Here is a 15509-nt window from a genome sequence, read left to right on the forward strand (position 1 = left end):
CTAACCACCCAGATTTTAAGAGTACTTTTCTTTATACAATAAGTATGTTCGTAAGAAGTCCTTTAAAAGTTGAATTTGTATCGTGAAGGCCATTTAGACCTGGAAAACCTGATTCTGCCACTTACTGTTTGTGTGTTCTAGAAAAAGTTACTAAATAGGTTACTTTCTTGCAATTTTCTTAAACTTTTCCATTTCATTTGGCCTGATTTGGGTGTCTCAGAGAGCCAGCCCAACCCATCAAGATGAACCAAGAATTGCCTCTTCGATGAAATGTAATATTAATACCTGTTGTGCAGCACCATCCGTTGTCAAACGTCACAGACTGATGGAGGAATGTGCAGGATAGTTTTATTCCTTCACTGGCTAAGTACACCAAAGAGTAGGGTTGCCAGATTCAGCAAACACTTGCAGTCAAATTTCAATTTCCAGCAAATAATGAATACTTTTTTAGGATAAGTAGGTCCCATGCAATATTCAGGACATACTAGAAAACTATCTGTCATTTGTGTAAAATTCAAATTTAACTCGACATATTATATTTTATCTGAATTGATATCTCATCTCCCAGCTGGCTATGGCTGAAGTGGAATACAAAACCAAAGTAAATGATAACACCTCTAGTGCTACACACACACACACACACACACACACACACACACACACACACACGCCCATCTAAATCCCCGCTGTATTTCCAAACATAATAATGTTCCCTCATTCAGTTCTGGATTTGGAACTCCATAGCAAATACAACTTTCACAGACATGAACATGAAGGTGCAAAAATGTAACTTTGGGGTTTTTTTCAGCTTTATTGAAGTATAATTGACAAATTTTTCTATAATAAAATTAATTTTGTTTTACTCCAAGCCCTGTTTTGCTTAGGGCAGAAATTTCATTTAATCCCTTTCAAGTAAACTCAGCCCATTTCAGTGATTTCTCAGTCTGTTGAGTTTTATAATTCAATCACATTCAGGTTAAATTGCTCTCTCAGATTTTTCTCCTGATTTCTCCTCCCTGGGGATGAGTCTAAGCCACAGAAGGGTTCATTCAGCTGCCAACACAGGACAGCTGGGAAGACAGCCATCTATCTGGATCTGCCTTGGTCCTTCACAGGCCTCCTGTTCCTGATGCAACTCTGCCCACCTGCTCTTCAGCACCGGACAGCACTCACTGATACGGGAACTGGACAGTCTGTAGCTCTCTCAGTTCCCCCTGCATCCTGTGGCACTGGTGATAACCTGAGGTCAGCTATGCCCTCCCTCACCCATCCTTCTTCTACCTGCTTCCCTTGTTGCCTCCATGTGACCAAGCTCCCTGACTCCCTCTCTTAGATGAACCCTGCTCCACACTCTGGTCCCAAGGAAATTATCTGATGTCCTTCCACACTAATTCAGAATTGAAAAAAACTTCTGGCTGACAACATGGCAGAAAACACTCACTCTGCCCTAAGATCTCCAGAAACCTGTCTACTCTCAGGTTAGATCTGTGATTCACTGGTCATCTCAGATGTCCCAAACTTCAATGGAATCTGTTATTTCATGTCTCCCACACTGGTGAAATGGGAGAGTAGTGCAGATAGTGGTAGGAGACAGGAACAAAAACAATGCCTAGGCTTGTCCTACTCCCGTCCACTTCTCCTCCTTCTCCCCAGCTTGGGGGGTGTTTCCTAGGGTGGCAGGAAAGAGGTGAAAAGACAACCTGTTTATGACTACTTGCCTCTCCTTTAAAGATATCAAGAATTTGCAAATTTTTATGATGTAGCCCTTATTTGAAACTTCCCTCCAGTATGGGTAGTCCAGGAGTGAAAATAGAAAAAAGTACATAATTAATTTCTCAAAGTAAAATTAAGCCACACAATCTTGCATTTTGCTTCCAAGAAAGTACCCCCAATTCCATATTACCTTGAACTCTAACACTTCCATATCAATCTCCCTTCTTAATATTCCTTTATCAGTTACCATGTGCCCTCTAGACCACTGGTTCCCCTTATGGCTACAAGGTGCTCATCCACACCTCTCCTTGTTAAACAGTGTGTCTTCTGAACTTCCTCCAGACAATCCCACTGCCTACACATTAAGCATTAGGAGTTCCATTTTAATCTTTTTCATAAGGAATTGGGAAAGGATGGAGGGGGTAGGGACTAGGACCAACAGGCCTGGGACATTAGTGAAATATGACCTGTTTTCAACCATCGTTACGAGGCACAGGTCATAACCTTATAATAACATTCCCATCACATGGTAATTGTAAGATTAGGTAAGCTAAAAAACTAACCTGGGTAGTAGACATTCCCACAGCTTCAGAGATGGGAAATCTTTATTCCTATAGAGTGTCAAATAGGCAGTTTCTCCTAACATTCCAACCTTTCTGTCAATAATCTATAAATGAACAGTTATGTGCACTAGAAGTCCCCTGTTATTTTGTGAATAATTATCACCTATTTTTTTTTATTAAAGTAAAATGTTGCATAGTATGTTTCTTACATCAGAAAATGTTTACATAAGGCTTGGAAGAGTCTATCCTCTTTCCATAAACTCACTTTCTTTATAATTCTATTATTTTTTTACAACTCTTTCTAGTAGAAAATGGTTTCCATGCATAAAAAACACAGCTTTTATCTTGCTAGGTGACAGACTCATATATGTCTATTTATTTTCAACAGACTAGCCTCACACACTGGTGGGGCTTTTATTCATGAATATATGGCTTGTGTTAGTGCTTAGGAGGAAGATAAATTTTTAAAAATAGTAAAGTATTTTCTGCCTTAATTGAAGCCAAGTTCCAGGTTTTTATATGATTTAATATATTATCTCATTATTTAATGCATTTGCTTTTTAAAAAAAAATCCAAGCTTCCCAAATCACTGCATAATAATTTTGAGTTTCCTTTTCAGCAGGAAGTTCTTACCTCCTGTTGTTTATTCCAGCCCTGGCCTAAGAGAACCTTTTGTAAAGCCGATTTTTAGAGTATGGTTGAGTTAAGGAGAATATTCATTTAAGTGGCTAGATATGAAATGAGTTATTGTTTTGAGAACATGGTTATCTGTTATGAAAAAAATTTTAATTGCTTATACATGATGCAATGAAATGAATTCTTAGCACCGTCCTAATTCCATCAATTTTGGAATACAGTTCACAATCAGATGTAGCAAATAAGAAATGTGGATGATAATTTTCATTATTCATAATAAGCTATATATTATTCCTGGTGTCTATAATACCTCTGATACACACATTATTTTCAGAGGACTCGTAGAGACTAATCATTCACCTTCAACATGCATTATGTCAATCTTAACTATTTTTTATTATTCTAGAGTGTTAATGCTCTTTTCAATTTATTAGTCTTCAAAATAAATGTTTTAATGCCAAATTTCATAAAAATAATGTTATCACTCTCATCTACCTATCCTAAAAATACTCACAATTACCCATGCTCTTCAGTATCACCAAAAGTTTTTTTAGTCTACTCTAAGATCTTAGATTGTATTCATTGACCTCAGGTCTCATACAGAACCAGATGCAGAAATACCTTAAAGATGTAGAATGATAACATCTATTCCACTTATACAAACATTCTGGAAAATTCTCATCTTCAATTTTTTTCATATTTATATCCTAGTGACATTAAGAACTTACTAATTTTCTATAGCAGCAATGTGCACCAATGGTTCTTACATCAAGGGTAAGAAATAAACCATTCCAAACCCTCTTGAAACTACAGAGTAACAAATTTATCAAGATATTCTCTATATCTGCAGAACCAGATGTTTGGAGCACAAGAAAATGTACAGCCTTTGATACAAGTCTCTCATGAGCACCACATGTTCACAAGTGCTAACTTATCATACATTACTTAATACAGAATCTAATTTGCTTCCTTCCCTTCATAAACACCCTACTGCTGGTATACTTTTATTTTCTCTTTCAGGGATCCAATTCTAGCCCATTATTTTAGCATTAAAAAAAGGTCAAATACCTTAAGTATCTTAAGCCAGGAGTCACGTACTCCCTGTTTTCAAGAAAAAATGTTTCCTGATAGATTTCAAAGATATTCCAAAAGATAATTTCTTCTAAGTTCAAAACAAAGTGCAGGTATACTTAGTTCATTTACTTCAGCTTGGTCTTTAGATTTAATGTTTCCCATGTCCTAAGTAAAGTAAACATCATTTCCCAGTTGTCATTTTGAACTTAAGTGTGTCTACTCTTACTATATAATACAGACATGTTTTTATTAGAGTGAGCAAGAGGCAAGCTAAAAGCTTCTATCCACTTTTTCTGAATAAATGCACAGTGCTGCTTGCCAAAAATTTTCTTTATTCCCATGATACAGTATCACACCCCCAGGACTTGCTGCTCTGATCCAAAGTGAGAAGTGGTGCCTTAATCCTGAAAAACTGAGCTTTGAACTTAGACTCAAAAACTGACAAAAAAGCCCCTAAGCTTGGAGATTTTCCAAAGTAATTTATCACATTTCATTTCTCTAAATTCACAGATGATGATTATCAAAATTGTCAAAAGTATCCTAACTATTCTTAATGACTCTAACATTGAAGCCGGGGAAACGACTTAAACTCAATTAACTTTAATTTTACAAATATAAATTTAAGATGAAGACATAAATGTATAACTATCTGCAATGAAACATTTGGTAGACCATTCATTCTGCACCAATGAAAGTACCAAGAGAGGCTTCAGTAACTCCCAGTGTTTGGGCGGAGAGCTTAGCACAATAGAGATAAACACCAATATCTAAATCATAATGAGGAAATACTATAATTTCTTCACTAAGCAAAAAGTAAGGTTACAACAAAATACGTAAGTTAAATTCAGAGCACAAAAAAAGTCCTCAAAATAATGAAAACAGTTTAATACCCTAATCTATCAACCAGCATCATACTTGGAAAACCAACCCAGGTCAGCTGTTGATGCTGTATGGATGCAGCCACAGATCATTACCTACGTAATTGTGTATATATCTAATAGGCTCATACAGCTCCTTTGGAACAAAGATTTTATAATAGAGTAGATGATAAATACTTAGCTATGGCGCAACCAAATGCTATAATAATAAAAGCAGCATTTATACAGAGAATATTAGCATGTATTAATGCTGTACGCTACCATAGAGAAAAAATTAGATTCATAAAAATACAGTTAAGGGAAGAATACAATGTAAATTATAGGTTGATTGTGGCACCTTGCTAAAATCCCCTAGGTGATACTAAAAATATTAATAAGCAAAATATGGTTAACTTGATCAATGAATATAAGCGTCAGCTGCCCATAGAAGAAAAGCTATTTACATTGCAAAAATTCAAAGATATCCCATCTAAAATATAATATGACTTTGAAGAATATTAACTAGGTTAATTTTTTTTTTGTCATTTGAAACCAGAGTGCATGGAAGAAAACCTATATAGGTACATAGCCTTTTAAATCACTGAGCAAAATGTGGAGCAAGCCAGCAATGCTGCCCCGTCTTCTGGTGATACTTCCCCTCACCTAGATGTATTTCAGCATGTGCTTCTACTGCTGTCACATTTGGAGCATGAGAAATAATATAAAAGCTGACTAGCTTCCTCCTAAATAGCAACTTGAAACTATCCAAATATGGTATTTTAGAGAGCAAAAATTGAGTACGCTTTTAAAAAATAAAGGAAAAACTGAATTTCTCATTACATATTAAACTAGCCGCAGGCAATCAACCCCTTACAAACAAACAGCTTAACATCTACAAAAGGCTACATGATTGGTGGGTTCATGTTTAAATCTCTGCTGTCAGCAGAACTGTTGGCCTCATCTAAGCAGCATCAACACTTCCTTTGAATTTTAGCCAGTAGCGCTCTAGGCATGTTCCCAGCACTACTATTAACATGGAGAGCTGTAGCCGTAGCAGTAATCTTTTCGCCTGACAAGGACACAGTAACAATCATTGTGATGCTTTCTGATTGTACACACAGGTAGAGACACACAACTTGGATACACAAATTTAATAAGAATGTGTTTGAGACTTTAATTTTCATCAGTTGTATAGTAAGTATGTGACCAAGCTTGCTTTTCTGGAACAAATGCTGCTGAGTCAATACCAGCTGGTCCCATGGTCAGTTTGGCCAAGTCACAATGAACACTGCAGTGTTAAAATACTATTGATACATTCTCACTCTTCTTCAGCCTCCAGTACCTTAGACTCAGTTGCTCTCATATTCAGTCTTTCACTTGTAGCAAAAATATACAAAGGACAACTTCTACAACTACTGAAATATGTAATCTATAAAAACACAATACGTACGTACATAACATGTCTTTTCACATGACAGTGAAACATCAAAATAAACAATATAAAATTTGTGATAAAGGATATTATTGTAGGCTAGCAATATCTTCTATGTCCAAACATAGACACAAACCTTACTACTGGATCATAAATCAAATCCAAAATATTTATTAAGTACTTACTATGTTCCAGGGACTATATTAGGCTCTCGAGACACAACTGGAAATAATGCTCTCCTGCAATTTATTATTAAAACTCCTTTGATATTTGAAGTATGATCCATGGACCATCAACATCAGCATCATTGAGGAACTTGTTTGACTCTCCAGTCTCAATTCAAATTTATTGAATCAAAATTTGTATTTTAACAAAATTCCCCTTGTTACTTGTATGCATATTAAAGTTTAGGAAGCACTGGTTTAGAGGGCACAGGATCTAGAAATTGCCGAAGAAACGAAAATTCCTATACAATAGAAAAGAACATAATGATGTTTTCTGTATTATTTGTGTATCCATGTACTGAAGTGGTTGAACCAGGTGATGCATATAATTTCTACCTCTTCTAAAATGTTGTAATATTATTGCATTGTCTTTTCATTTTAAAAAATGGCACTACTGAATGATCTCCATTTATAGTCATCTCTCAGTGTCTAATACAGCTTATACATATATATGGATGTTATAAGCATCTATAGTTACATTCAGAATACAAAACAGAGATACCAAAGAATCAGTATACAACTGGCTGACTTATGCTAAACGACTCAGAAAAGAACCAAAGAAAATATCACCTCCTGTTATCATCCCAGCTCTACCACTAGCAAAGTGTATAGCTTAACAGAAGACAGCTAATCTCCTTGGGTCTCATTTTTCTTCACATCTAAAACAGTTGAGTTAGATGAATTCTAAAGGCTCCTTAGTTTAAGGTTCACGGATTCTTCTATATCTTCTTTAGTTTTCATCTTAAACCACCAGAGGTCATAATCCTAGTGGTAAAAAGTTATCTGATTTGTACACAAAGGTCATTTTCAAGCTATAAAACAGACTAGCGAAGATATCATTTTCAGGGTTAACTCTTTTAGAACTTTAATTTCTCATCAATACCAACTTTTAATGACAATCTTATGAACTCGTATGTCAATATAAGACATGCACAAATAACTGCCACATTGACGCAAACACTAAAGTTTTTTACCACTTCTAAAATTCCTATCAGCATTGTAAGTTTTGAAAACAAGCCATGACAAAGAATTAACTATTTCAATGAGCATACCCCACTACAAAGTAGCTATAAGCTCTCCATAAGATAAACTATCATATAGCAAACAACCTTATAAAAAAATTAATAAATCTTTTCTGGTGCATGAAAATCAGCTGGTATGTGCTTGATTCAACAGCTTTCTACCTAATTGCCACCAATAAACGAAACCCTTGAGACAACAGATGGAAATAAAGTAACAAACCTTAGAACTTAAAAGATTTCTCTGCAATGTTTTTACTTTACTAATTTAATAGAATACACTTACTTGTCATGACTATTAACTATATCCAATGTGGAAATCAAACTTTAGAAGGAGAACAAGTATATAATATGCATCATTTTGATTATTTGTTTTTAAATAAAGGATGAGGTTCTTATATAAAAATCCATAAGGTTTTTTAACTTCGGAATATAACTATAGAAAAAGAAATCACCCTATAAAGATCTGTAGTTTATGAAGGAGTAAAAATGGCTGAATGGCTATTGCAATAAGCTAGAAATTAGGAAATGTGGATATTAATTCTGAATCTGCTACTGACTCGGAATGACCTTGAATGATGTATCCAACCTTCTTCTCTCTGTCTGTATCAGAAAACTGAAGAATAAATGTAATGCGATCTCTTTCTTTTTCCTGCGAGACAAACAATTGTATGCAGTTGAATAAAAATGGAATTGCACATGCAGTGGACAGAATAAAGCACATTTGGGTTGGCTTGAAACTTATTGTAGCACACTGTATTATAATCCAGCATTTTTTAAATCTATGTAATTTTTAAACAATGTCTGAAATGCTTTGGGATCTTCAGAAACAGTTTTATAAATGGCATAAATAATCATTTTACTTGACTGGGCAAATAAGAAACAGAATACCGTCTAAGATAGACATGAATATTTTAATGCAGCAGTCTTTGGTTTACTTACTCTTAAAAGGAATAATTCAATCAGAACTCTTTCAACAGAGTTGGATTAATTACAGAATAAGGAAGGGAAGGCTCTTCTCCCAATTGAGCCATTAACATATTTCCTCTAACAAAGGCCACTGAAGTGAATCTATTCTTATAGAACTATCATTCTAGAAGTTTAGCACCTTACCATAACACTCATTCAGCCCCCAATTATACTCTTCTTTAGACTGCACCTAAATAATCCCAGATGCATATGTACTTTATTTTTAAAGGTCTTAAGTATAATATACTTACAACTTCTAGTTTATTGTTAACGTAAATGGGAAGTTAGTTCTCCCTTACACTGTCCTTACAGGTAAACAACTCCCAGTGCAATATCACTGTATATCCCTTTATCCTAGATGATCCATAACATTTTTATAAAAAAATGTTATAAAGTCTTGCTATAAGTCTTTATGTGGTTAAAGACTATTACTTGAAATCATCAACTTCTCTACTCTATGTATAGCACAAAAACTGCAAAGCCTAACAATCATCCATTTTGTTTTGCTAAGCGTTGATTTCACAGGAGTCCTACATTGCTGTATTGTGTCCCTCAGAGTTCTTGTGTTTCCGAGGAAGCTTAGGATTCTTTTCCATGTGGTCAGTCATTATCCACCTAGAATTTTATTTCTCAATGCAAGGTGTTAACCTGTAGTCATTCTTACTAAATAAAATTCATCTGATTTATTTCTATTTTTCTTCATTGATAAGGGGTCATTTTAAATTCAATTCCTATTCTGTAAGGTATTGTATGCCCTTCAGGTTTTGGAGCTGTCTTAAGGGGTTAACTCAGCTCAGAAAAAGAAAAAGGCAGTGTTCACTCCTGAACATCATCACTAAAGAGAGGACAATATTATGCTGAATGATATCACCTGGAACCACAAAGGAAGTTTAGGCACACATGATGTAATTATTACATGAGTTGGGGTTTAGCCAGAACATTGGGTCTAACACCCTACCTTATGTTATAGTTTGCCACAGCAAAGTACTCAGGACCTTAATTCCACTGCCCATCAAGAGACACTACCTCAAAAACACATTAGAACCAAATACTGCAACTCCCTTCTCAAAAGGTATCAACATTTTTTATGACAGAGCTCACTAACCATATGTTACAAATGTCCAAAATAATCCTACCCTCTATGTTCATAACAGTGCTGGACCCTACGTGAAGTACAAAAGTATACAAAACAGACAGCGTATTCTTATGGAACTTACCAACCATCTAGGATGAAGAGAGATGAGAATAATACAAAAACAACATTATAATAACTACAGCTTATACTAACCACATGCCAGGCACTATGGTAAGTCCTTTATATACTGATTCCTTTATGTATTTTAAAGGATTTAAAGCATATACGTACCTTACACTTTATATATTGTTTTCTCAAAACAGGTTATAAGTTAGGTATTATTTTCCAAACATTTTAAAACAAAAAGCTGCAGTGCCTAAAGCAGTACAAATAATCTAACAAGATTTGATTGACTGCAAAGCCCACACTCTAACCTGCACTACGTGGATCTTCAATAAGTGTGTAATCAGTCAGATTCTAAATTGTATGACATGGATAAAAGCTAAGAATGGCAAAGAAGGAAGAGCTTACATACTGATTGGAAGCCATAGGATAAAGTATCATGAGGGAGGCTAGACTTCAGTTTAGCTTTAAAGAAAGATTAGTAGTTAAATAGGTAAATAGAAAAGGGCTAGATAGCCTAAATATCAAGTTTATGAACCTTGTGAAAAGTTCAGAAGGCAAGAATAGCACGCCATGATCAGGGAGACAAGAGGGAGATCAGGGATTGTGACACATTGAAACATGGATGTATATCTGAGGTATGATATTTTAATTTTACATATTTTCACATCAGTGTGTAAATGTGCTTCAGTCTACATAATGTTCAACTCAATAATGTCAAATTTAATTCATACCAAAGGACTTCAAAAGTTTCTGAAAACAGGCTGTGTCTTATAATGCTATTACTTTTTACACTTCTTAATACTTATAATAGCATTATAAGAATAGAAGAAAGGAATAAAATTAGAGTCTAGAATATCAAACTTTATTTTATTTTATTCCAGAAAAACAAAGCTCCAAGGAAATCTCTTGATTTATAGACTCTCAAATTAATACATAAACCTGGGCTCTATATAATAGCTGCAGCTTGCTATTACCATTCCTATGTATCATCAACCTGGAGGACAAAAACCAAACAGTCTAAACAAATAAACTCTAAGACTGCATTTTCAGATGTAGTAAAAACTGAAAAAGTCTCCAGATTCTTGGTAATATGGCTTTGTCATCCATTTACTTCAGATGGCTTCATCCTGAGAATCCCACCACCTCATCTATCACAGCCTTCTCTCACCTTTTCCAACCAAAGCTATTTTTAACATTAGTCTTTTTGACATTAGGAAAATGGAGAAACGCTTGTACCCCAACCTAAAATATAGCCCAAGGAATAGTTGAAGTGTAAGCACTCAGTCTTTAAAAGACAAACAAACAGGAAAGAAGCAGGAGCAGAAAAAGGGAAGGGAAGGAAAGGGAAGGGAAAAGGAGGGGAGGGGAGGGGAGGGGAGGGGAGGAGAGGAGAGGGGAGGCTAGGCACCACCAACCCTTAAAAAAAGTAAAAGAATAGAGCAAAGTATTCCAGGGATATATGTGGCCTAGGGAAAGAAATCTCTCAAAATGATGTTTAAAATGTCATAGAAAGGGACAGAAAATAAAATCTAATGAAAGAGTCCAAGAAAATAATTACAGTCAGTTTATTGGGCATCCCTAATTCATAGCTAAGGTAATATTGATGTTTTGTGTTTGTTTAAAGAAATAGATGTAAAATGAAATATGTTAGGAGAAAACCTAAATAATACATAAGGCAAGGAGCAATCTGTCAATGTTTGGCATCCAGGAAGCCTCAGGGTTAATATCCTTCTGAATTTTAAAAGTGCAGTAGGGCTTCCCTAGTGGCGCAGTGGTTAAGAATCCCCCTGTCAATGCAGGAGACACAGGTTCAAGCCCTGGTCTGGGAAGATCCCACATGCCGCGGAGCAACTAAGCCCGTGCGCCACAACTACTGAGCCTGCGCTCTAGAGCCCACGACCCGCAACTACTGAAGCCCATGTGCCTACAGCCCATGCTCCTCAACAAGAGAAGCCACAGCAATGAGAAGCCCGCGCACCACAATGAAGAGTAGCCCCCGCTCGCCGCAACTAGAGAAAGCCCACTCACAGCAACAAAGACCCAACGCAGCCAAAAATCAATAACTAAAATACTTTTTTAAATTATATTTTAAAAGTACAGTTAAACACATCAATTAATTGCCTATAATCTGAGGCTATAACTTTTGGCATGCTTCCTTGTTCATAGCAATAACAGCACCAACAAGTATATATTGAGTATTAGCCATGGGTCAGATACTGCTGTGAGCACTGCAGAGCATACAGCATTGAAGGTGACAGACAAGGCCCTGTCCTTACAGAGCTTATGTTCTGTCACAAAGAGAAATGATAAATATGGTTGGACCAGGGAACAAAGCATGACTAATTCTCTGGTACAAAGCATCCTGCCTTATAAGGCAGAAGCTTTCTTGCTGAATGGTAATTTTACAGAGACCTAAATCTTTTCAGGTAGGGGAAACTTACTAATGTGTGTTTATAGGTTTGGGGGACTTTACAGAGGGTAGGATAGGATATAAAAGACAAATCCCACCAAGTCAGAGAAAAGGTAATGTTCTGACTCTTTAAACCCTGCCCATCCAGGAAACACAACAATTCCTCTGTGGCTTTGGTACAGAAGAACTTGGTTAATATTACAAATTTCTAGGAAGCTTTGCTACATTTGGAAGCTAATGGGAAACAAAGTTTGTCTTTCTCTTCTCTGCCACCTCCCTCATTCACTATGTCTTCTTGTAATTATCTCTTTTTTTCCCTTTCTCTATTTTGAGAATTTTTAATCCTTCAAAAATAAATGCTTTAACTTACTAAATGCATGTAGTATAAAACCAAATATAGCTTAATTTCCCTCACTTTATCCCTCTTATCTTATCCCTATAAGTCCCTTTCCCTCTTTTTTACCGCTCTTTGGTCCCTGACTTTCTTTCTACTCTACCATCCTTTTTCTGACCATTTCACTCTAATTCCCCTTCCATCTTTTCCATGTAGAAAAAATGATCACTAGATATAGGGAAAAGCAGAATCAAGTAAAACAAAGGGTTGACAGTATTCTATGTATGCAGGTAAGTCTGTTTCACAAGAATTTGTCCTTTTGAGTTTAAAAAAATTGCCTTGTGTGAATAAATTTCACTAGAACTAGGGTTCCTAGACATAACACTCAAAGATTGTAAACATAAAGTTTTATACATTTTCTTAGCTGTCTGAAGATATTCTTTCAAAAATTCTTTTGTGTTTTTGTCTATACTGAACAATTTGCATGAGAGAAAGAGAGGAGGAGAGAGCTGCCCCTGGCTCTGCCTCTCATCAGATGCCCATTTTCAAATGTCTCTTTAAGCCCCATGTCTGTCCTATCCTAAAATTGTCTTCATACTGCATGCCTAGAACTCCTCACTTTACTATCCCCCCAGCCTGGCTCCCTGCAGGGATATTGGAGAAAGCCCAGGTTTGGAGTCACTGATACCTATTTGAAGGTTTACTTGCCTAGTGACTTTAGGCAAGTTACTTAACTCTCTTAACAGTTTCCTCATCTGTAAAATGGTGCTCATAAAATCAACCTTATTATATCGTCACAATTATTTAATGATCTAATCCATAAATGTTCTAATCACATTATGTGGCAGACAGTTGTCATTTAATAAATAGAATATAAGATTTATATACGCATAAACATACGTATACATATATAAATAACGACATGCCCATCTTTCTCTCACATACACATGCAATTTACCTGTCTGTCGTCAATGCCATTCTCCCAGAGTTATGCCCTTTTGCCCTTGAAGCATTCACATTTTTCCAAATTCCCAATTAGCTAATGTAAGAATCTAATCACTGAAAATGTGCTAATGAGAAAGGATAAGAGAAGAGCACACTGACTACTGCCTGCCAACTCAAATACCCCCCAGTGGTATAAATATGGCTCTTGGAAACAAAACTGTACTAAAAACTACATAGGCCAGAGCAGTGACTCACAGTGTGAATTTTAAGCAGCATCATTTGGGAGCTTACTGTAGTAGCTCTCAGTAACCGTGATTGCTTCTGTTACATGTGCTAATTCCTAGGCCTTCACTAATATAAAATCAATAAATAAAACAAATGGATATTGTGTCTTTTTTCATATAAATTAAAGTACGTGCAAAGATATTGCATTTTCCCCAGAACACTCTACAAAACAAATATAACTCCTAGGAAAATAAGATCATGAGAAGGTTAAATGCCCACGTAATGTCTATTATAAAGTCAAGCCTAGAACACAATTCTCTTTTCAAGTCACTATTTCTAGACCACACCATGTTGACTTCATGAGGTTTAACTAAATAAAGGAAGTACTGCTTTGAAATCCCCCTTCCAAAAGATCCAAAATTTGTAAATTAGGCAACGTCAAGAGAGTTACACCCTTTGCCACACTAACAGAAAACAGTCTTAAGTAATGGACTCGGTGGCTGGCCATGGGAGTCAGCCACTTAGTCATTTTTCTAGATGCTATCCATCATTGAGCACATTCCCGAATTTCATGCAACCTAATTTAAACATCTAACTGGTTGTTCTGATCGGAATAAACATTCAGCCCCAGTAAAAGCTTGATGATCCTGACACCTAGTGGATATGAAGAAACTGGAAAAGATCCAGTTTGGGAAAAGTAGCTACCTACTATGGCAGTATCTTGCAAACACACAGAACTTAATGATTATTAATATTATAAAATATGAACTCTAAAAGCAACCCTATAAAAGTCTATTTTGGCTCTGGATTTATCTTGTGGTCTATAAAGAGGCTAAAAGACATGCACTTGGAAAGCATATTTCCCTTTAACCTTACACATTTAGCAAATTTTTACTAATCTTCAGAGATCAAACAAGAAAACTAAAGCTAAACTAAAAAAAAAAAAAAACTATTTGGCATATTTATGACTCCTTTCTTTAAGCTTGTATGTACATCCACATCCTTTTCTTGGTCTTGAGGTGGTTTTTCTCCTCACGTATCCCCTTGTCAAATATAAAAGCCACCTGTTCAAGCTACATAGAGGTTCCCTTTATGCCACTAAGGCATCCTTAGTCAAAGGGTAGTTGAACCTTCACAAACCAGCAGGAGTTTTCTTTAAAAGAGGTATAAGGACACTCGTGGAAACCCCCAAAGTGCACATATAAAAGCAAGGACGACGTTGAATGCCGCAGGAAGCCGTGTGAACACGGCAGGTCAGCACCACACAGCACAACTTATTTCTGCCCTAAATATTAGAAGATAAGTCTCCCCAGACCCACCTGAGCCTCTGACAGGCAGGAAGGAGAGAAGACTAAAGTGTTCGTATCGTCCACCAAGGAGAGCTCTAAATCCTACCTGCTGACGTTTGAAGGCTAAATAGTCCAGATTTTCCAGCTCCTTCCCAAGCTTCTGGTAGGTTTTCTGGAGGTCAGATTTGTTGGAAACATTTTTAAGAGACTCAAATGTCCTCTGAAACTGAAATCGAAAACAAAAGTAAATCATTAGGATAGCAGCATATTTTTCTCAAATTCCTAACCAGTAACACAGACAAATAGTCAATACTGAGCCTCAGTTTCTCCCATTCATAATACAGAGGTAACAGAGGCTAGCTAATTGCCTTTGAATTAAATAGTTAGGCACAATTATACAGAATTAGAAACTATGTGCTAAGTACAAGCAACATTGTTGCATGAATGAGAAGCCTGTTTAGTCCTCATTCTAACAAAAGAACATACTGCATTAAAAAAATTTTTTCTTTAACTCTTCATGTCTTAGGATAAACTGCTACCACTCCTAAAGAAAAAAATTGCAATGAATGTATAATTTCAAATCATAATGAGAAAGTATTAAAAAGAGGTCTCACATCC

At 36.0% G+C, this 15509-nt stretch overlaps 1 protein-coding gene across 1 annotated transcript in view; it reads right to left on the minus strand.

Annotated features, from left to right (window-relative positions):
- Nucleotides 1-15509, minus strand: part of CTNNA3 (catenin alpha 3) — a 1597197-nt gene that overhangs the window by 1465518 nt on the left and 116170 nt on the right. Inside the window, exon 5 of the mRNA XM_032609210.1 lies at nt 14998-15117. Within this exon, the coding sequence (XP_032465101.1) occupies nt 14998-15117 (120 nt within the window). The remainder of the gene's footprint in view (nt 1-14997; nt 15118-15509) is intronic.

This window comes from Phocoena sinus, chromosome 16 (genome assembly GCF_008692025.1).
Source record: "Phocoena sinus isolate mPhoSin1 chromosome 16, mPhoSin1.pri, whole genome shotgun sequence".
Taxonomy (NCBI): Eukaryota; Metazoa; Chordata; class Mammalia; order Artiodactyla; family Phocoenidae; genus Phocoena; species Phocoena sinus.